The 19,858-nt window shown below is 34.6% G+C and overlaps 5 protein-coding genes and 2 non-coding genes across 11 annotated transcripts; 5 read left to right on the top strand and 2 right to left on the bottom strand.

Annotated features, from left to right (window-relative positions):
- Positions 1-570: 570 nt before the first annotated feature.
- LOC110639273 (uncharacterized) lies at positions 571-2,371 on the bottom strand. 3 transcript variants are annotated; one of them, XM_021790146.2, is made up of 5 exons: positions 2,122-2,363; positions 1,934-2,049; positions 1,731-1,849; positions 1,482-1,564; positions 571-900 (listed from the first exon to the last, which is right to left on the bottom strand). In XM_021790146.2, the coding sequence occupies exons 1-5, from the start codon at positions 2,309-2,311 to the stop codon at positions 887-889; spliced, it is 522 nt and encodes a 173-aa protein (XP_021645838.2). In that variant the 5' UTR covers positions 2,312-2,363; the 3' UTR covers positions 571-886. The 3 variants fall into 3 exon arrangements, with proteins under 3 accessions (XP_021645838.2, XP_058000561.1, XP_021645840.1); XM_058144578.1 differs by lacking the exon at positions 571-900 and having other exon boundaries at positions 1,338-1,564; positions 2,122-2,371; XM_021790148.2 differs by lacking the exon at positions 571-900 and having other exon boundaries at positions 1,338-1,564; positions 1,934-2,022; positions 2,122-2,366.
- A 1,404-nt stretch (positions 2,372-3,775) lies between these two features.
- On the top strand, positions 3,776-6,199 carry LOC110639305 (GTP-binding protein SAR1A). 3 transcript variants are annotated; one of them, XM_058144575.1, is made up of 4 exons: positions 3,776-3,888; positions 3,970-4,168; positions 4,682-4,813; positions 5,641-6,199. In XM_058144575.1, exons 2-4 carry the CDS (start codon positions 4,040-4,042, stop codon positions 5,959-5,961), a joined length of 582 nt encoding a protein of 193 aa, XP_058000558.1. In that variant the 5' UTR covers positions 3,776-3,888; positions 3,970-4,039; the 3' UTR covers positions 5,962-6,199. The 3 variants fall into 3 exon arrangements, with proteins under 3 accessions (XP_058000558.1, XP_021645888.1, XP_058000559.1); XM_058144576.1 differs by having other exon boundaries at positions 3,831-3,877; XM_021790196.2 differs by having other exon boundaries at positions 3,826-4,168.
- On the top strand, positions 5,202-5,320 carry LOC131179004 (small nucleolar RNA snoR83). Its single transcript, XR_009148011.1, has one exon. It is a non-coding gene; the product is annotated as a small nucleolar RNA snoR83 (small nucleolar RNA).
- Positions 6,200-6,349: 150 nt separating the features above from the next.
- Positions 6,350-9,281, top strand: LOC110639304 (uncharacterized). Its single transcript, XM_058144574.1, has 3 exons — positions 6,350-7,405; positions 7,490-7,715; positions 7,784-9,281. The coding sequence occupies exons 1-3, from the start codon at positions 7,136-7,138 to the stop codon at positions 7,879-7,881; spliced, it is 594 nt and encodes a 197-aa protein (XP_058000557.1). The 5' UTR covers positions 6,350-7,135; the 3' UTR covers positions 7,882-9,281.
- Positions 9,282-10,238: 957 nt separating this feature from the next.
- Positions 10,239-13,258, bottom strand: LOC110639268 (uncharacterized). Its single transcript, XM_021790139.2, has 10 exons — positions 13,050-13,258; positions 12,838-12,918; positions 12,707-12,734; positions 12,480-12,562; positions 12,071-12,103; positions 11,665-11,743; positions 11,526-11,578; positions 10,998-11,058; positions 10,838-10,920; positions 10,239-10,586 (listed from the first exon to the last, which is right to left on the bottom strand). Exons 1-10 carry the CDS (start codon positions 13,062-13,064, stop codon positions 10,494-10,496), a joined length of 609 nt encoding a protein of 202 aa, XP_021645831.2. The 5' UTR covers positions 13,065-13,258; the 3' UTR covers positions 10,239-10,493.
- A 73-nt stretch (positions 13,259-13,331) lies between these two features.
- On the top strand, positions 13,332-13,403 carry TRNAP-CGG (transfer RNA proline (anticodon CGG)). The gene has a single exon. It is a non-coding gene; the product is annotated as a tRNA-Pro (tRNA).
- Positions 13,404-13,699: 296 nt separating this feature from the next.
- LOC110639319 (probable protein disulfide-isomerase A6) lies at positions 13,700-18,688 on the top strand. The gene is made up of 11 exons (XM_021790210.2): positions 13,700-13,936; positions 14,882-14,966; positions 15,198-15,295; positions 15,497-15,552; positions 15,828-15,945; positions 16,738-16,765; positions 16,859-16,950; positions 17,079-17,235; positions 17,340-17,464; positions 17,714-17,813; positions 18,314-18,688. Exons 1-11 carry the CDS (start codon positions 13,788-13,790, stop codon positions 18,377-18,379), a joined length of 1,074 nt encoding a protein of 357 aa, XP_021645902.2. The 5' UTR covers positions 13,700-13,787; the 3' UTR covers positions 18,380-18,688.
- The last annotated feature ends 1,170 nt before the right edge of the window (positions 18,689-19,858 follow it).

Here is a 19,858-nt window from a genome sequence, read left to right as displayed (position 1 = left end):
CAGGATATGGCCGTCGATTATGGTTCTGCATCAAAGTTAGAATATTATCTGTTCTTTTGCCTATAGGTTATAGCTTGTTGATTCAAATTTTCAGTATAGGTAGTCATACGTGAAAATTAGTTGTGGAGATGTGGTGATTAAGTGATGTAAGTAAGGATAATAAGAGAGGAGAACGGGACATACAGCATTAGATCAGGTTTCCTGGTACTGAACGTTGTTTTCATCTCAAAAGGTAAGTTAGCGATTCAGGGGAAAATTCATAGAAATAAAAAGTTCATATTGATGTAAACCTTGGCACACTCTTGACTATTTTTATTCTTCTTCACCCCAAAACGATGGAGTTCGGATGAAAACTTGCAAGCTCGACTTGAACCAAGCATTGTCTACTTGTAGAAAGCACATTTCGCAATGCGTTAAAATGTGTTGATCATCTATTTAAGGTCTTTCTGAAACCAACTTGAATATACTGTAACATGAAATCTAAAGCAAGTGCATCTCCATATAATGTGACTTGTTGGAATATACTGTTAAGTGTTTGATCATTTTCGTTGTAAATTAAATAAGAACACAAGACCATCAAATCCAATGTATAAACTTGTGATAATTGAGGAATAGTTTTGTAAGTGCTAGAAACAGTGTATGTGTAACGTGTTAACACATAAAAACACATCTGGACAAAAGGGTATCCCAAAAATTTTACTGAAATTCACAAGCTTAAACCTTTGTTTCCATTTCTGGAAATGATAGCCGAGTTCCATTTGGAGATACACGTGAGGCGCTTGCTAAATTTGATGCCAATGAACTCGTAAAGATTTTTTGTGAACTCTATACAATTCCAGCATCGCATGAAGTTTGGTTTGTTTGATCATCAAACACATTTCTGAGACTACGAAAAATCAACTGAAACAATAAAGAACGTAGTACCTGTCAAAGCCAAATCAACTGAAAACGAATAATCTTTTAACGAAAGTGGAGACAGAACAATTGATTTGCTTTGCTCATTCTGCTTATAAAACATTGGACTATATGCTAAACTAGGGGAAAATGCAATGGGCTACATGGGATGGCATTATGGTAAATATCTATTCAGTTTCAACTACTATCGTTTTCAATAATGCAAAATTTTAAATTCAAACTTTAATTTTAAAGAATCAAGTAAATTTAATTAATATCCATAAATAGTCTGATTGATTTTCTTAAATCTCAAGCGAGTCTATATCCTATTGCGTAACCCATCATTAATCAGTTCCTTTGAGCCTCCATTAAATCTAAAACACAACAGGCTAAACAACTAATTGAATGAGCATTTTGTAAGTATAAAAGTAAAAATTGAATCCTTTAAGCTAAGCTAATTGTTGCATTAAAAGTAGAATTCCAATTTGAATTTACACATTCAAAATTATATACAAACAAAGGAGTCCTCAATTTTCAGGAAAAAAAAAATTGAAAAGGAATTGGTATTTATTTGCTTCCACTCCCACCGCTTGATTTTGGTTTCTTCACAATCAACACAGGACAGTTGACGTTCTGTGCGCAGTGGTTGCTCACGCTCCCAAGAAATGCCCTACAAACCAACCCAAATCAATATTTTAATTTTCAATTTTAAGTTTAAAAAATACAATTTTTTTAAGAAATTTACAATTAAATTTAATCAAAATCAAACTGTCGATCCCATTCTAATCCCTTCAACCAAAATTAAACTAACCAGAGTCAAAATCACAGATACCCACCTCTTGATCAGACCGTAACCATGGCTTCCCATCACTAGCATGTCCGCACTCAGCTTCTCCACCATCTCACAAATCACATCCCTTGGATCACCACACTCTACTCTCGTCTCCAGCTTCACCTGTCCCAAACGCAAAATCACCAATTTATCCCCAGCAAGAAACTATTCTCTTTTTTTTTAAAAAAAAAAAAAAAAAAAACTCACATCATGATGAGCTTGTTGATCTCTGCACATCCTCTTGGCCTTCTCTATGATACAATCAGCCACATCGCTACTGTACTTCTCCATAGTCGCTATAATATCAGAAGAAAACAAATATCCTAAAATCGAAAATAAAAGAAAATCAGATTTCATTCACTTAGCAAAGAGAGTCGATGCAGGTTTTCGGTTACCTGTGCCGTCGAGAGCAGTGTAGACAGGTCGAGGAGGCTTAGCGTAGAGGAGGATGATTGTATCCTTTGAATTATGAGAAATAACGTTCTTTAGGCACCATGAGAGAGCATGCATGCTCTCCTCGCTCTCATCCACAGCCACCAGGATCTTCCGCTCTTTAGTCGCCGTCTCCACCGCCGCCTCAGCCATTAACAAGAGCTGGTTTCTTACAGTTACTCTCTGGTTTTGCCCGTGAAATGCGGCGCGGGGAGTATTTATAGGGGTAGTTTTGGGAGGTGACGAAAATTACAAATCTGTTGGCCGTTAATGGGTTATCTGGTTTCCGGGTTTGGACTTTTGGAAATGGATAAGCCCGAAAAGTCTAAAAGGCCCCACCTCATGAGAAAGAAGCAACGCTTATCTGGTGCAGTTTTATAAAGATTGGATAATCTTTGTAATTTTGTAAAAATAAGTTTACATTTATAAATATGCCCTCTGTCCACTTATTTGCATAATAATTAAAAAATAATTAAATTATTTAAAATATAATAAAATATTTTTTTAATTTAATTAAATCATTCCTTATTTTACTTAATTAAAAAAATAAAATAATTTTAAAAAATTATATAAATAATTAATATGTTAGATGTATTTAATATAAACTCGATTTATATGAAAATGAGTTTAATAATTATTAGATTAAATATTTATAATAAGATTTATATAAAATTAATTAAAAAATATATAATAAATATATGAATTTAGATATAAATATTTAATTTAATGGTTATTAAATTTATTCTTATATTAGTTTAAATTTTTTATGATCACATATTAGTTTATTAATTAAAATAAGAATAAAATTAAAAAAATAATTAATATTTTTCAGTTTTTTTAAAATGAAAATTAATTATAAATAAAATAACCTTGTATAAGCAATTGGGAGGAAGCAAAGCACAAGCACAGAGCATCTTGGTAGGGTTAGGAGCATGACACATTAGTACTCTTCATTAATGGATTAATGGATTGGTAATTCCTATAAAATTGAATAGTCATTCTCTAGCTCACTAGGAAGAGGCCATGCACAAAGATTCCTAGGCTTTATAATTAGATGGGGATTAGCATTAATCTCATTATTAAATATTTTTAGGTTCTCATCCAATTCCATTACTATCGCCAATAATCATTTTAATATATCATATTAATTCTTCTTAAGCAAGTTATTAAGCTTTTAATATCCTTTTAATATCATTTTAATGAAAGGATCAATAATAAAAGTATAAAATTTGAATTTGAGATTTTATAGCGATTATTTATAAATATTAAAGAAAATAATTTATTAATCTTAAAGTTGAAACAACTTTGTGGACATATACGTGAATTTGACTGGTGAAACGGTGACGTTTCGTTGGACCTACTTTGTATGATCACTGACACTGAAGGGACAAAACGCTACCGTTCGCTTTTGAAAGCGCCAGCTGGAGAAAGGAAACAGACAATTGATTGCTTTGCCACCAAACACCCGCCCGAAAATACCAATAAGATAATCGCATCCGTCCATTCTACCATCAACGGCCAATATCAACCCAATGACGCAACAACCCCAATTCTCGATCTCTTATTGGTCAAAACAAATTTAACCCGGAAACCCGATCCACGGGAACCAGTCTCAACCAGTTCATCCAACCACTTATTGCCAGCTCACACTCACGGCAATCTACTGTACACACATATCATTCCGCTTGTATATACAGAACGCCATCTTTCTCTCTCTAGGTTTTTGATATGTAATCTCTGCATTTTCTCTTTCTAGTTCCTTTTTTTTGACCAAATTGATTTAATAATCGGGAGGTTTCTGGGTCTTGTAGGGTTGATCTGGGTGTTTTTGGTGGCTAATGTTTTGGGGGTTAATTGGATTTCTTTCACTATAGTGCAATCATGTTTTTGCTTGATTGGTTCTATGGAGTTCTTGCTTCCCTCGGTTTGTGGCAGAAGGAAGCCAAGATCTTGTTTTTAGGGCTTGATAATGCCGGAAAAACGACGCTGCTTCACATGTTGAAAGATGAGGTACGTGATGGATTCAGTTGTTGTATAATTGGTCTGTTTGGGTACCGAGAAAAGGGAGCAAAGAAAAGTTAAGAAAACTATATATATATATATATATATATATATTTTGTGGTTTAGATTCTTTAGTTATTTTCTACCTGAAGAATGGAATCATCGAACTGCTAGGAGTTTTGATGTGTTTGTAATTGATAAGATTTGATGCTTATTAATTATAATTCATAAGAAATGAAGAGTGGATTTAGCATTTTTTTTAGGATATTTCATCTTTTCAGTGGAGATGGAAGAAAAAGAAAAAAAAAAGGCATAAGAGAGCTAAATTTTTCGAGTCAAACTATGACTACAGGGATATCTATGTTTATGAATAGTGATAACTTAGTTATTTGGGAACTATATATTTTATCTGGAGAAAGAATAATTCATGGAATTGGCTTAATATAGCTTTTATTGGCTTTGAAAAATCAATGGTAAACTTTAAAAATGTAACCTCTCTCTTTTTTTCATGGCTTTTTGCAGAGATTAGTGCAACACCAGCCTACACAGTATCCAACATCTGAGGAGTTGAGCATTGGGAAAATCAAGTTTAAGGCCTTTGATTTGGGAGGCCATCAGATTGCTCGTAGAGTTTGGAAAGACTACTATGCCAAGGTTCATCTCTGTTACTTGCATTAATTAACAAGTTGTTCCCGTGTGAACAACTGGTGTTCAATTTGATAACTATATTCACCATTTTAAAGGAATTTCCACAAATATATTAAATTGAATGTTGACTCCATTTTTAATTGATATCGTGCTTGGAATTTTGATGAAAGAGTTTATTTTTTGTGAAAACTTGGACAAATGATAAGGATCTGAAATTGCTGTGGATGTTTGCTTTATCATGTATATCAATTTGAAGGTGTTTCTCCCCTTAGTTGCCTGTTTAATTATCTCTCTTGGATATGCCCTGTTAGTTGCCTTTTCTCTTGTCACAGGTGGATATGTCGAATACCTGACTGTTAATATGCCCCAATTACTGGGTACTGGTGCCTCCATAATCCCAGATGATGTTTGTTTTGTGATTATCTGATTCATGGGAGGCAAATAACAAAATGGGAGTTCGCTGATGGCACTTCCTCCTTTGGAATTGTTTTAATAGTAGCTCACCATACATATGCTGTTTACTTGCCATTTTTATTTGGGTTTTTCTTAATAAGAAATAGGGTACTCTAATTGTATTTTTGAAATTTGGAATGCCCCAGTTTTAATCAATAGTTCTCTACGTTTTTGGTAGCCAACCATCATCAATATTATAAAGATATTGTATTGGCCTTCTTATTTGCTTAAGAATTATTGTGACTTGTGTTGTATTTTTCCCAAAGAGGCTATTTTTAATTTTGGTTTATTCATGAATGTGACAGTACCCTTTATTGCCAGAAATTTTCTCCTTGTATTATAATCTGGAATTCTTTCTTAGATACTCCCCTCATTTTCAGGTAGATGCAGTTGTTTACCTGGTAGATGCCTATGACAAGGAGAGATTTGCGGAGTCAAAAAAAGAACTGGATGCTCTCCTTTCAGATGAGGCTTTGGCCAATGTTCCATTCCTTGTTTTAGGCAACAAAATTGACATACCATATGCTGCCTCAGAAGACGAGTTGCGTTACCACCTTGGCTTGACCAACTTCACCACTGGCAAGGGTAAGGTGAACTTGGGAGACTCAAATGTCCGTCCCTTGGAGGTATTCATGTGTAGCATTGTTCGAAAAATGGGCTATGGAGATGGTTTCAAGTGGCTTTCGCAGTATATTAAGTAGTGAGGTATAGGAAATGAAGTTCTATTTAGTTTATAATCAAAACTCAAAAGTGCTATGTCATACTTGCCTTGAACATTTGTTCTAGAAGCACTGTTGAAGGAATTTCAGTTGTTTTGACTTTATATCTTAGTAGAATTACAAATACCTGCTCATTCGCTTGTCATGAGACTTAAAAAGTAATTCATGACTGGGATTCTCATTGTACTGAAATTATGGATATCAATTGCGTTATATCTCAGATGGTCTTCACTTTCATGTTCAGCTGATAACTCACTGGTATATAAATGTATTGCTGAAAGTGGCTGTTTACGGCTTTTTGAGGAAAAGAGTAGTCTTATTGTAAGGTGATGTCTTTATCTTGTTTTGAATTAACTTATTGCAACACCCCAATTCCAGCCTAACCTGTCCTGTGGAAGGGTTATGAAGTTATTAGCCAACGGGTTAAAGTATCCATTGTCCGACATAGTAACTTTCTCTGAACCAAATACAATGGCATCACTCAAAACCCTTTTAACCTGTTATGAAATAATCATCTTCCTGGATCATGTGCTCATCTATGTCCAGTATGAAAGTGAAAATGAACGAGTTTCAAGAGTTTTAATGAAAATACGAGTTAATGATGATGATTGGAATAAGCTGCACCAGTTACCTTGTATTTTATATTTTTCATCGATAGAAAAATATGTGCGATGAAAATGATAATGCCTGAGGTGTGGGAGTAGATCAGCAAACAGGAATTGCAGAGAGCAATGCTTCAAGTTTAACATCATTGTCCGTCTCTGTGCAGATTAACCTATGCTAAAACAATTGTAATCAATTGTGCACATATCTGAGAGATACATGATAAAACTATACTTGCTACTGCTGAGGAATGAATTTAAAACATTCAAAATGCATAGATGTCTAATAATTACTCATCAGCACAATCATTCATTAGCAAGTGTAAACCACTAATACGTTACAAGAGGACGCTAAACCTCTCTTCTTAACTTTAACACTCGAACTGTTGAAAGCAAGTTCAGGTTGGTGTGCTTGCACCCTTTTGGGTCCATTTGTCCCTAGATGGACCAAACTGTCAACTACCTCTTCCTATATAATTTATGTTATCTTGTGTGTCTCTGTAGTCTCTCTTAATCAATCAACTTATGAAAAAGTTAAAAAAATTCACTTCTTAATGACACTCCGAGCTGTGTTAATGCAGAAAATTATCTTTATTTTCCCTCTAATTTCCATAGCCAAATTTTGCTGCTACTCAGGTTACCATGGTATGACCTCAAATATAAACTTCTTGCAACCATTCATGATTCATCTACTTCGCCATATTCATTTCTCTTTTCTGAAATATTCTCTATTTGTTTTTTGGATTTTATTGTTATTAGCAGGATATGCACAGGATGTGCCAGGACAAACGGTTGGAGATGCATTGTTCTGTTTCAATAATAAGGTTTGGAGTTGGCTAAAGATTGAAGAGCATATTTTTTGTTCTTGTTAGGTTGTTCTTGTTTAAGGTTCTTGCTACTTTCTGCAGATTTACAATGGCTGCGATGAGGCATTTGGATTAACCCTGAGTAGGAATATTAATGTTCCACCAGAAGCAACTGATGTCTTCTGTAACGGACCTTGCCTAACTCAGACACAAGCAATCCTTAATTGTATTGACAGTGTTTTATCAGATTTCTTGTTCTACAATGGAGCCACGGTACGAGACATCAGAAATATCCTTCGTACTGGCTGCAGCTACGCCAGCCTAAGAGGTATTGCCCCCCTTCTCTCTCTCTCTCTCTCTCTCGTTTCCTAACAGTTAAATATCTGTGTGGTGTAGGGAACTTCAATGTGGCGAGAGATATACATAGATTGCCTAATTTGCTTGGCATTTTTGCTTCCACTTGGATAATTGTTTTGTCTCTGCTGGTCTTGTAGCTGCTCCAATCGCTGCATATCTTCCAAGATTATAAATTTTCCATCTTCCATAGCATCTCTTGCATTCCATGTTCTGCTTCTTTATTTAACACACTCGCACAAAAAAAAAAAAAAAAAAACACCCAAAATAAGCAATTGAGAAGTTAAGACAAATTATAGGCCTATTTCATATTGTTATTGAAACTGCTGTTGAGAAAATTATTTTTTTAAATATAATAGTTAGAAAGTATTAAAAAATAATTAAAAATTAAATTTAATCAATTTTAGTCATAATATAATAAAACAATTTTCCTCAAACTGTTTTTTTTTTTTCAACAGCATCTAAAATAGTATTTTTATTCAGAAAAGCAGTTTCAGCCTTTCAACTCAATGACAAACAGGCTGTATGTAAATAAGGCTGCTGGAACTCTATTGATTAAATACTAACAAGTAGTAATACATTGTACGTGGTTGTTCTACACTAGTTTTCAAGAACCCCAAAAGTTAATTCATGAGCCACACATGAACTCAAATGAATGTTATTCTCGGAAATAAAAAAGATGAATGCACAGAGAATTTTGCAACTGCAAATTAATACTATTTGAGGAGTGCACACAGGTCCAATTCTGGAAAATAATACACTCGAGACCCGCATATTCTATCTAGATAATCGCGTTACCTGAATCACTCAAAATTATATCCATAATTTCAGTTGAGGAAGGAAAAAGGCTAGAAAATTAAGCGTCCCTACCTGCACTTAAAGATGTGGATTGGGATTGGGATTGGGATTGGGATTGGTGGTGACTGATGGGTTTCATAAGTTAATTCATGAACATCCACATTAAACGAGATCACACTTGAAATGAACAACAGAAACTCCCCATATGCTGCTCTCTCTATATATAGTCACCTAATTATTCATGATCTAGTATAAAAGCTCTCTCTCTTTAAGCAAGTTATCGAATAGGGACTTATAGAAAAGCAAATTGAAGATGGATAGGAAGAGCAGCTGTTGTGGAAAGAGCTATGAAAATGTGACTACACCAAAGAAAGAGGTGGTGAAGCCTGTGATTGAGAAAAAGAAAGAAAGTGGAACAGGTCAAGTGGAAAATGAAAGTCCTGTAGTTGCTGCTCAGGTGAAGTCAGAGGTTAAGAATGAAGACAATGTGAAGAAAGAAAAGGTGCCTGAGAAGGTTAGGGTCAGTGATGGAGTTTGCAGTGACTAAACATAGGATTGAAAGTTTGTAATAATGGGGAAAGGGAATAGCACATTTATGTGAGTGTTTTGGGTTTCAAATGGGGTTGGTATTAGGCTAGTATTTGCTTATGTAATTTTCCGTTTTCCAAAAAATAAATTAGACCTGGTTTGCTGTCTTTCTTGTAAATGGTAATATCAATTTATGACCATAATTTTAATGAAATTTATTTGATTATGTATTAAACATATACTGTCATGATACTGATGAGATGACTATTTATCCCCTGGACCAGTTTCTTGAAAGTAAGAAAAGTAAGTATGCTTGGATTGGCAAAGTTTAGGCATGTAGTTGTTCTCAAACATGTGGCTGATAATGGCAGCTTTCAATGCTATGGTTTAAATGCCGTAGATACTGACACTCTCCTGCAGCTAATTAGGTTATTCTTATAGCAAGATGGAGTTTTAGACGGTTAAACTCTCGTCCACTTCCTGCTCCATTGTGGAATCAGAGTAGAAGAGAAAAAAGTTAAAGATGGAGAAGAAGAGCAGCTGCTGTTCAAGGACATATGCAAGCAAATTCACCGCTACTCCAAAGAGGGAAACAGTGCAATCCTAAGAACGCATCGGCCAAGTTTAAGGTCACAAAGATTTGAAGAAGCCTTGAACAGAGGCACAAAGTATACTCATCAATGGCTCAATTTTTCATTGAATAAAAACAAACTGAGATACTCCTCAAAGGGTCCGCATAGGTTGCACCCTTTGATCATGGCATTAAAGAGTTGGGTTGTTGCGATTGGCAGAAGGGACTCAATTTGCATAGACCATTTTGTTTTCAAACTCGCAAACAGCAATGAAACGAATGGGCAAGGATTTGGTTGAATTAGTGATGGTCGTAGCCAAGGAAAAGAGCATAGATTTGGCAGAGCTTATCGAATATAGTGGCCGTGTAGGCGGCTCAAGAATCAAGATCTTCGCTCAATCACCTTGCAAGTTCTGCTTATTTCTCCCTACCTAAATAACAGTAATTTGAAGGGCGTGCAATGTCTTAAAGAAGAGTGGTGGTCTTATTTGTTACTCTATTTCTAAAATATAGAAGTCCTTTTAACCTCTTTTTTCACTTCGTGGCCCTTTTGAACAAACTAGAAGATAGTTTTTGCTTGAAAAAGTGAAATAAAGTAAGTACGCTTTCAAAATCACTGTAATTACTTTCAACACAAGTTCCCCAAAGGGGGATTTGGTGTCAAAATGTATTAGTTACAATCCATGTTAAATTTGCGACATTTTTCACGAATAATCTCCAAAAAAAGGAAAACATGAAATTTTCACTTCATGAAAGGGCAGCTGCCAAAATTTAAGCTGTGCTCGTACAGATATTGAAAGAGAAATTACATGGCAAAGCTCCTTTACTGTAGGAAAGAAAGACCAAACATTATGATTACTTTTTGGATGAACGGAAACCACCAAATCCCATCATGGCAGCAACATCAGGATCAACATCGGCTTCCTCCTCTTCTGCTGCCTTCTCTTTCTGTACCCAGAAGTTCCAGAACCAGAAATGAATCAGCAACAGGCCATCAATTTTCATGGTCAACATGGTACAGTGTTTTTACAGTAGAATAATCTATCAGTAAAAGAGAAATTAAAATGGAAAATTTAAATTTCAGATATAGAAACTCTGCCTCAGTATTCTCGAGATCAAAAGACTGCACATGCCCTTAGACATATGTCTAAAGGTTTCAATTTATTTTTATCGGAATTTCCATAAGAGAGAGTACTTGCCTTTTTCTCTTTCTTTCTTTCTCGGCGTTGACGCTTCCTTTCCTCCTCTTCTTGCTGCTGTTTTAGGATCCTTTCATCAAGATCTGAGAAAAATGAAAGAGTAAAGCTTTAACAAATTACACAAAAGCATTGCATGTTCTGCATGAGTTTTAAGTTTTACCTTGCTCTGTGAAGCTGCCAGGACTTTTCCGTTTCTTGAGAGTTTCAAATCGCTGTTGAACCTGCACATATTTAAGAAAATAATAACTTCTAACATGCACCATCCCATTATAAACAAACAATAGTGATAAAAAAAGTGTTGAGATGACTGCAAATAAGCTATGGAATTGTCCTACTTTCAATACATCTAAAGGAAAGGGATTTTTGTAAGCCTCAATTTTCCACATTTTATATGTTTTTGTTTTGCATAATAATATCACATACATAGCCTCTGCCTAATCATTTAAAATGAAAATACTGAAGGAAATTCACCTTCTCTAATCATCTTTTTCTTTCTAATATTGCTGGTGGTTTCCTTCAGTAGCCAGAATGTTCTATGTACTATTTATTTGTCTTGTGTATAGAAGTACATTTTTTCAATGCCAAAAAATCCAAATTAGTAGAAATTATCAAAACTTCCATATCACTGTATTGATTAAATTCTCATTTGTTTTTTAAAAAAGAACTAATAATTAATTAAAATAAGTACCTGTTCAAGAGATGCCCGCTCCACCCGCATAGACATGCCCAAAGCTCTTTGATCTACAGAACAAAATGTGAAATACCATTAGAGAGTGAAACCCCACGCATAAAATAAATTTGAAGTGAAACTGTGGATAACCACGCACGTTTCTTTCCATTGATGTGATCCAAGTAGTTTGCAGAATCCTTCACCACACATTCACATACTGAACAATAGTATCCAGCCTGCAAAAGAGAGGATTCAGAAAGAATTAACCAAAATAAACATATAAAAACAATCAAACAACAATCATAACATCTCCTTCTATGGAGTGGCAAAACAAATAAAGCAGACATGGCACCATGTCCATCCAAAAAGCATCAAAATAGACATTGGCATATTGAAGAAATACTTGTGCGGGAGAGACAAAACTAAACTCAGGCAACAGAAGCCAATAATATCTCCTTAATCACAGAGCAGCATACTCATACCAAAAGTCTGAACAGAATCACATTCGCATATTCTTATATGATAACCAAAACAAGTTAAGAAGGAACATGGTTATAACATACCTGCTGGCTTAGAGGTGCTATAGGAGTGACAACCTGCAAAAAAAATGAATGCATAAAAAAGTATTTAGAAAAGGAAATAGAAGACTTGAATCCATGGCACTAAATGCTAGAGATGTCTCAAACTTTAAATCTTTATACGTATTCAATCATTGAGGAGGAGTAATAGTAGTACACATATTTTTTTGCTTCATTTGGCTCTGACGGGTACTTGACTTGGGACCTCACACAGCCTTAGAGATCAACTCCAATAACACTGAGCTTAAAAGCTCTTTTTTTTTTCACATTATTAGAATTCAGTTCAAATAACGTTTACTACATACTGAATATATATATATATATATATATATATATATATATATATATATATATAATTTGTCTATTACTAAAGCTAATACTCAGAGTAACTAACCTGAGTTTTCCCCAATCGAGACTCAAGGTCTACTTCATAATCCCTATGCTTCAAGGGTTTTCTTTGCACTGGTGGAGCTTTAGCTGCACAAAGATGGTATATTAAACTCATAATTCTGCAAATCAATCACTCTAAAATTGATCAATTTCACCTGAACTCTTCAAACAAAACAAAAAACGCAAGGAAACAAAAAAAAAAAAAAAGCATATTGAAAACAATTTTCTTACATTTGGATTTGAAACGCGACTCAGTCTCCTAAATAAAAAAGAAGCAAATGAACAAGAGCAAGTATAGAAGTGAGTAACCAAAAATACAAACAAAACAACAGGGGAAATTGAAAACTGAGATTCAATTAAACCTGCTTTTCACGCTCACGAGCTCGTTCTAAATACTCTTCTCGATCGAATTTTCTTCTAAATGTGTTATCAACACCAACAGCCTACACAAAACATACACAACCACATAAGCCAACGCTGCACCAAAGCAGAAAAATCAGAGAGAAAAAGACAAACCCACAAAAGAAAAAAGAATAAGAAAATTAGCATTAATAAGATTCTACTTAGTACTTACATTGTTATGAGCCATTTAATCCAAAACTCTTGACCTGAAAACAGAGACAGAACGCAGAGATATATATATATATATATGTGTGTGTGTATCAAATTAAATTATGAATTGGTAAAGAGGAATCTGTAAACCCTAAAGTCTTATTTGAGTTCAACTTCAAAGAAACCTATAACATGAAGAGAAAAGGAAAAAGGGATTAACTCCAACCCGTGAAGTAGGAATTGGCATCTATTTAAATTCAAAGATTTTATAATTACTTTGCAAGAAAAATTCCCCATACGTAGAGGGCGTTTGGTCTAGTGGTATGATTCTCGCTTCGGGTGCGAGAGGTCGCGAGTTCGATTCTCGCAACGCCCCGTTTTTGCCATTTACAAAAATCATTTGTTAATAAAATATAAATAAAAAATTAATTTCTAAAAAACAAATAAAATATTTTTATTTATAACTCATCAAATTCTTTTTTATAATAATTTAGTATTTGTTATTTTTCATATTTAGAATAATTACTTTTTTTTATCTAAAAATTACATTGATTATAATTTATTACTAGTGAATTTTAATAAAATAATTATTTTATTAATCCGTATTCAAAAATTAAATTATAAAATATTCAAGAAAAATTTCGCCATTTTTAGAAATAAATTATAAATTTTCGCCATTTTCATAAAGGACTTAAGAGAGAGAGAGAGAGAGAGTACAGAAAACAGAACCAGAAGAAAGAGTCCAACCTGAAGAACAAAAATGTCGAGCTTCCATATTTCTATGATCCTAGCTTTCATCTTCCTTGCCTCATCGGTTTTCGCAGACGACGTCGTTGTCCTCACTGAGGATAACTTCGAGAAGGAGGTCGGCCAAGATCGTGGTGCCCTTGTCGAGTTCTACGCTCCCTGGTACTATCATCTCTTTCTCTGTTCTCTCTCTTTCTCGGAAACGCTGAGAATTAATTTATATCACATCAGAAACCATATCTTAATTCTCTACTTAAATGAGCTTAAATTGTGACGTTGATTTTGATTCTATTTCGATCGATATCTGAGTTAATAGGTAGCCCCGTGATTGATGAGCTAAGTGGAGATCTCCGTTGATTTAACTCTATAATGTCATTTGGGTTTCAATTAGTCTATTTAGATCTCGGTAATGGATATTTGGTTCCGTGCCTTACAGTTTTGGGATGTGTAAATATATGTGTAATATGATCAGCTTGGGAACAGAGTGTTTGGAGTTGAGGGAAGGTGTAATTTAGAGTGTTGTGTGTGAGATTAATATTTAGAAACATTTGCTAGTTTGATTTCTTATTGAGGTAGGTAAGAATGCATTTTTGACTCTCAATTCAAGCTGTGATTGGTTATATGTGTATTCTCAATTCAAGCTGTAATTTGATGTCAAGAGATTTTGCTGTTGCAAAACGACGATACATGCACAAGAGATTATACTACTTCAAAACTAAAAAATGGGGTTTCCAATGCTGAATTCGGATGCATTTTTCTGCAAGTTGTCATTCGTGTCCTCATTCAATGTTCATGGGGTTGCTTTGTTGGTTTGGTTATAACATGATCAGAACTGGAATAATGTTTCCATTATCTGCAACAAGACGTGCTTTTTTCTTGTTTGTTTCTAGTATGTTTGCTAAAACCTTGTGTAGCAGGATTATTCTATCTTAAAATGATGATCTGTTCACCAGAGATTATATAATTTTTGAAGCTAGATGATGTGGCATTAGTTTCTGAAAATGTTTGTTTGTGTTATCATTCTTGCACTCCTTCATCATTTGTGGGTTGCTTTTTTCAGTTATAACATGATCAGACCTGGAATAATGTTTTTGTTATATGCAACAGGTGTGGGCATTGTAAAAAGCTTGCTCCGGAATATGAGAGGCTTGGCGCAAGTTTCAAGAAGGCAAAATCTGTTTTAATTGGAAAGGTCAGCTATTTTGATCCCAGTGACCTTGATATTCTTGCTTTCTTTATTGTTCTCTCTTGTCAAATTTAATTGTTTTATAACTTATATTATAACTCGATGCCCTCTCTCTCATTAGCTGTCTCTAAATTTTGCAATATTTTTTATGCTGCCTTTCCTAACTCAATATGGACATTGTGAAGCTTTCCTCGTAGAAATGAAATTTCCACTCTCTTCTGACGTTTCTTGGTGTAGGTGGATTGTGATACACATAAAAGCCTCTGCAGCAAATATGGTGTTTCTGGATACCCAACAATTAAATGGTTTCCTAAAGGGTCATTGGAACCCAAAAAGTGAGCGCATTATTTCCCAAACTTCTACCTTCGTTTTTTCTTCACGATGTAAAATTTAAGGACTACTGCAGACTATTTTTGCACACCATACTCAAAAGAACATTCTTATTTTCTCTGAATTTCATGCAATGTTTACCCCTCAATTTCATATAAGAACAAATAATGATTTAGACCTCTTTGTGCTGAACTGACATTTTATAGGTATGAAGGTGCACGTGCTGCTGAAGCCCTTGCTGAGTTTGTGAATTCTGAGGGAGGTAGTATTTATTCCTTGTAAATTTACAAAATGCTGATTTGATGAAGACACGACTTGTTGCCATGGACTAATGATTTGTCTGTTATTTATCTCGGAATTTTTGTTCCAGTAGCCTCATTTATTTTATGCTGTTTTTGCAGTATGTTTGCATATTTAATTTTAATTTTGGAGTTCTTATTGTGGTTTGATTCTTAAAGGTTGTATGTTGCTTTAAGGTAGTTGCTTATAAAATTCATTTACATTCTAAATATATAATCCTTTTCCATTTATATATAGGAACCAGTGTGAAGATAGCTGCTGTTCCATCCAGTGTTGTGGTATTAACACCAGATAATTTTGATCAGATCGTCTTGGATGAAACAAAAGATGTCTTGGTTGAGTTCTATGCCCCGTGGTTAGTATTATCCTCATTGTTGTTTGCTTGTCCTTTAGGGTTGTAATTGAGTAGAGCTAAGTTAAGTACTGGTTCAATTTGAGCTCAAGCTTGATGTAAACCTAATTATGTGAACTTGAGCTCGGGTTTCTTCTGTTTAGCAACCCAAGGAGCTGGCTTGAGCCTGGGCTGGTCACTGTACAATAATTTTTTACAATGTAGGCACCTGGGATACAAATATTTCTAAAATTATTACTTGACACCATTGCCTTTTGTGAAAGGAGCAAATGTGGGTCAAACTTAGAAAAGATGTAGGGGGGCTAGAGGCTAATACATGGATGGCTCAGTCATTGGCGATTGTTGCCAAGCAAGTTTATGCCAAAAGTGCTGAGGGGATACCTATTAAAGGAGGAACTGTACCCTTTCTCTCATTTTTTCTTCTAATATAGGATTTAAGTTACACACACACCCCCACCCACCCACACATGCTTAGCAGAAATAAATAAGTAGTTTACAGCCTTTGTCTCTTTGAATTCTTAATGAACTCTTCCACATTAAACAAATTTAATGGCCTATGAGCCAAATGCTTTATTTTAGGTTGGCTAAGTTCGATTTTATGGCTTCAGATTATTTGTTTGTTGAGTTGCAAAATGAGTTTTTTGGGCCAAACTAAGCCTCAGCGGTCCATAAAAAGCCTGATTCACTTGTAGTTATGTTTTGCAATTAAGTGCAAGTGTGAGATAGGGATCCTGAATTACTCCAATGTTTGCAGCTAAGCCCTATTTTTGTTCTTATTTAATTTTTTATTGGCAGGTGTGGCCATTGCAAACAACTTGCTCCAGTAAGTCTTTTATCTTCTCTCTTGTTATTGTTGATAACCACCTTTGCTTGAAGAAGACTCATGCCAAGGTTGTCATCTGCTTATGTTTTGTAGACCTATGAGAAGGTTGCAACAGCATTTAAATTGGAGGAAGATGTAATTATTGCTAACCTTGATGCTGACAAATACAAAGATTTGGCGGAAAAGTGAGTCCAATAGTATTGCAATTTTTAGTTCTTATTTATAATGCTTGTACTCTATGAAAATTGAGATTTTGTAATGTTGACTTGAATATGATGATTTAAAGGCACATCTGATGCAATTGAAAATGCAGGTATGGAGTAAGTGGCTATCCTACTCTTAAATTCTTTCCAAAGAGCAACAAAGGCGGTGAAGATTATGGTGGTGGGAGGGATTTAGATGACTTTGTAACACTCATCAACGATAAATGTGGGACCAGTCGTGATGGGAAAGGGAGACTTACTTCAAAAGTTAGTGAGATACATACATAAACATGCTATATTATATTGTACTTCACTTTTTTATGAATGATATTTGCACATATAAAATACATATGCATATATCATTGATGTAGGCTGGTATAGTTGCTACTTTGGATAACTTGGTTAAAGAGTTTATAAGTGCTGGCGATGATGAGATGAAAGCAATTGTTGCCCGCATGGAAGAAGAAGTTGATAAGCTTAAGGGAACCACTGCAAGGTTAATATCATATTTTTTACTGCATAAAGCATAATCATAATTTCTATGAAAAAATTATTGCATTAATAGTCTCGATTGTTATAATACACTTGTTGATAATTGATAGCCACAATAAATATTCATTTCATTAAAGCAACAGTGGCACCTTCTTTTTAAAGTACAAAGTTCTTGAATCCAATTTGGCCTCTTTTTTTCTATTAAAAAATATTTTAGTAATTTGTCTATTTTTTTTTTCTGTTTACTGTTCAGATATGGCAAGATCTACTTGAAAGCTGCCAATAACTGTGTGGAGAAAGGTGCAGATTACCCCAAGAAAGAAATTCAGCGACTTGAGCGTATGCTTGAAAAGGTTATATATTTTATCTCAACTTTTATTCATTTTGACTGACAAAGTATTCAAATGGTTCATATAAATTTTGGAAATCAGTAAGCACTCTGACCATACGAAAACACATTTTATGAGCATTTACCAATTTTGCTACGTGATACTTGTATTCTGTCCATCTCATATCTCATGCATTTGGGTTCAATGATTAAATTCTATCAAAATCAATCAATAGGGACAATAAAAACTGAAATTAAGCCAGTTCTCTAACAAATTTAAGTTTGGTGACTCTACTGAAATCAATGAAAAGTTCAATAAATATAGATGATGTGATGTCGAGATGATGATAAAATTCAATATATATTCGCCCTCATCTATTCCTACAAGGATCATTGTTGCCTCCTGTTATTGGGTATGCTGTGAGAAACAGAAGCTTAGTTTCTCAAGTGCACGTGTAGTTCACAAGCATCAATTCCAAACTGTGTGGACTTGTCTGAATAGTTTTCCTTGTTTTGTGGATACAGTCAATCAGTGAAGCAAAGGCAGATGAATTCACTCTCAAGAAGAACATCTTGTCAACCTTTGCTTGATGAATGGTAGAAGCCACAAGTGAAGTCACATCCTCATTTTGCTTGGATGTATTGGCAACCTTTTTCCTGGGGATTTGTAGTTTTGTCCTGGGAAAACACTGTAGCTGTGGATGTCCAACTCACTTGTCAGGTTTTGGCAAATGAAGTTATAATTGTAGAAGAGAAGAAAAAGGATAAATTTCATGTTACAATTAGCAATAATACTATATTTTCACTTTGAGATCCGTAGATGGACTTTCTCACATGTTACGTTGTATGGGTTAATTTGGGACCATTTATCATTTATGACATACTGCTTTAGATGAATAACTTTGTTGTGCTAAGATTTAGTTCGTAGGGCTAGTCTGAACACAGGACCGAGCCTTTTGCTTGCTGTTTCTTGATTAATTATTTAGCCTTTTCCATTTGTTGTTTCTGGACTGCTGTTACTCTGACCCACGAGCCGCGACTCTTAATTACATAAGCCCTGCGCTGCGGCATGTGCCATGTTTAGACAATGTGGGCCAAAGTTAACACCAGCACCAAAAGCACCCTAGTTAAAATTTAAGTTAATTTAACAAGTACAATGCCCTAATATTTATGGCCTTGTAGGCTGCACGTTGTGAAAAGAAAAGTGTTGTTGCTGTAGAACAAACGTTGCAGAGAAGGTAAAAGGGATTATCTCCTCTGCAAGCTTTCACATGGATCGTCCAATACCCAACATCCCAATCAGAAAACTGTGTTATATTTGGTACACAGAATGGGAAGACAGTGAATTGTGGAATTTTTAGTCGTGGCTTCATGTGAAACATTTTAAAACAGACAAACAGATGAGATGCTCTGCTCTCGCCTTTCTATCTATCCGTTACACTATTGCAATATTCTCTGTAATAACTGGTTTTTCCTCAAGTGACAGAAGCTAATGAAGGGTAGTTGTGGAATATGAAGATAATACCATCCTTTATATTAGAATAGGGTTTCACTTTTTCACTTTGCACTTTGGAAAGCTGCCTACGGTGACAGAAGCAAAGAAATTTGACATATTTGCTGTCTTCTTAGAACCGAAAATGCAGTCATTCTAGAATTAATTACATCATCAAAATCATCATAAATTTTATTGTTGAAGGGGAAGAATTTAGAAAAGAAAAGGCGAAAGAGAAATGCAGAAAACAGCTGGAAGTCCAGACTGATGGTGATTGAACAATATATGTGGAATTTTGAAAGAGACTTCTTTGGTCCATCACAATGATTATTGATATATAACAGAGAAATATGAATACCAGCCCATGAACAATAATGGACTTGAGTCTCAGTGGGGTACCCCGTTTTGAGTTTGCTAGTACGAACCTTTATAATTAAAAAGAAAAGAAAATAAAATTAGACTAAACCCCATTTTTCATTTCAGTTTTGGTCCAATCATTTCACTTTTGATTAGTGCTTAAAAAATTATTATTATTCAGTATAACTGAACCAACCAAAATTTTTTTTTCCTTCCAATCA

The sequence above is a fragment of the Hevea brasiliensis genome, chromosome 3 (assembly GCF_030052815.1).
Source record: "Hevea brasiliensis isolate MT/VB/25A 57/8 chromosome 3, ASM3005281v1, whole genome shotgun sequence".
NCBI classification, from domain to species: domain Eukaryota; kingdom Viridiplantae; phylum Streptophyta; class Magnoliopsida; order Malpighiales; family Euphorbiaceae; genus Hevea; species Hevea brasiliensis.
Note: the sequence above shows the minus strand (reverse complement) of the source record. Positions and strands in the feature narration are given on the sequence as shown.

What these genes read in the sequence shown, in the direction of transcription:
- LOC110639273 (XM_058144578.1), bottom strand. Translation starts at nt 2,311, where the DNA reads ATGGCTGAGGCGGCGGTGGAGACGGCGACTAAAGAGCGGAAGATCCTG. An exon ending in CACTGCTCTCGACGGCACAG is followed by an intron (nt 2,050 to 2,121) that starts GTAACCGAAAAC and finishes TTTCGATTTTAG; the next exon opens with GATATTTGTTTTCTTCTGAT. An exon ending in GGTTACGGTCTGATCAAGAG is followed by an intron (nt 1,565 to 1,730) that starts GTGGGTATCTGT and finishes GTTGGTTTGTAG; the next exon opens with GGCATTTCTTGGGAGCGTGA.
- LOC110639305 (XM_058144575.1), top strand. Translation starts at nt 4,040, where the DNA reads ATGTTTTTGCTTGATTGGTTCTATGGAGTTCTTGCTTCCCTCGGTTTG. An exon ending in TTCACATGTTGAAAGATGAG is followed by an intron (nt 4,169 to 4,681) that starts GTACGTGATGGA and finishes GGCTTTTTGCAG; the next exon opens with AGATTAGTGCAACACCAGCC. An exon ending in GGAAAGACTACTATGCCAAG is followed by an intron (nt 4,814 to 5,640) that starts GTTCATCTCTGT and finishes CCTCATTTTCAG; the next exon opens with GTAGATGCAGTTGTTTACCT.
- LOC110639304 (XM_058144574.1), top strand. Translation starts at nt 7,136, where the DNA reads ATGACACTCCGAGCTGTGTTAATGCAGAAAATTATCTTTATTTTCCCT. An exon ending in TGTTCTGTTTCAATAATAAG is followed by an intron (nt 7,406 to 7,489) that starts GTTTGGAGTTGG and finishes TACTTTCTGCAG; the next exon opens with ATTTACAATGGCTGCGATGA. An exon ending in CAGCTACGCCAGCCTAAGAG is followed by an intron (nt 7,716 to 7,783) that starts GTATTGCCCCCC and finishes TGTGTGGTGTAG; the next exon opens with GGAACTTCAATGTGGCGAGA.
- LOC110639268 (XM_021790139.2), bottom strand. An exon ending in CTCGTGAGCGTGAAAAGCAG is followed by an intron (nt 12,735 to 12,837) that starts GTTTAATTGAAT and finishes TTTTTTATTTAG; the next exon opens with GAGACTGAGTCGCGTTTCAA. An exon ending in TAGCACCTCTAAGCCAGCAG is followed by an intron (nt 11,744 to 12,070) that starts GTATGTTATAAC and finishes TCTCTTTTGCAG; the next exon opens with GCTGGATACTATTGTTCAGT.
- LOC110639319 (XM_021790210.2), top strand. Translation starts at nt 13,788, where the DNA reads ATGTCGAGCTTCCATATTTCTATGATCCTAGCTTTCATCTTCCTTGCC. An exon ending in ATTGCAAACAACTTGCTCCA is followed by an intron (nt 16,766 to 16,858) that starts GTAAGTCTTTTA and finishes TATGTTTTGTAG; the next exon opens with ACCTATGAGAAGGTTGCAAC. An exon ending in TACAAAGATTTGGCGGAAAA is followed by an intron (nt 16,951 to 17,078) that starts GTGAGTCCAATA and finishes TTGAAAATGCAG; the next exon opens with GTATGGAGTAAGTGGCTATC.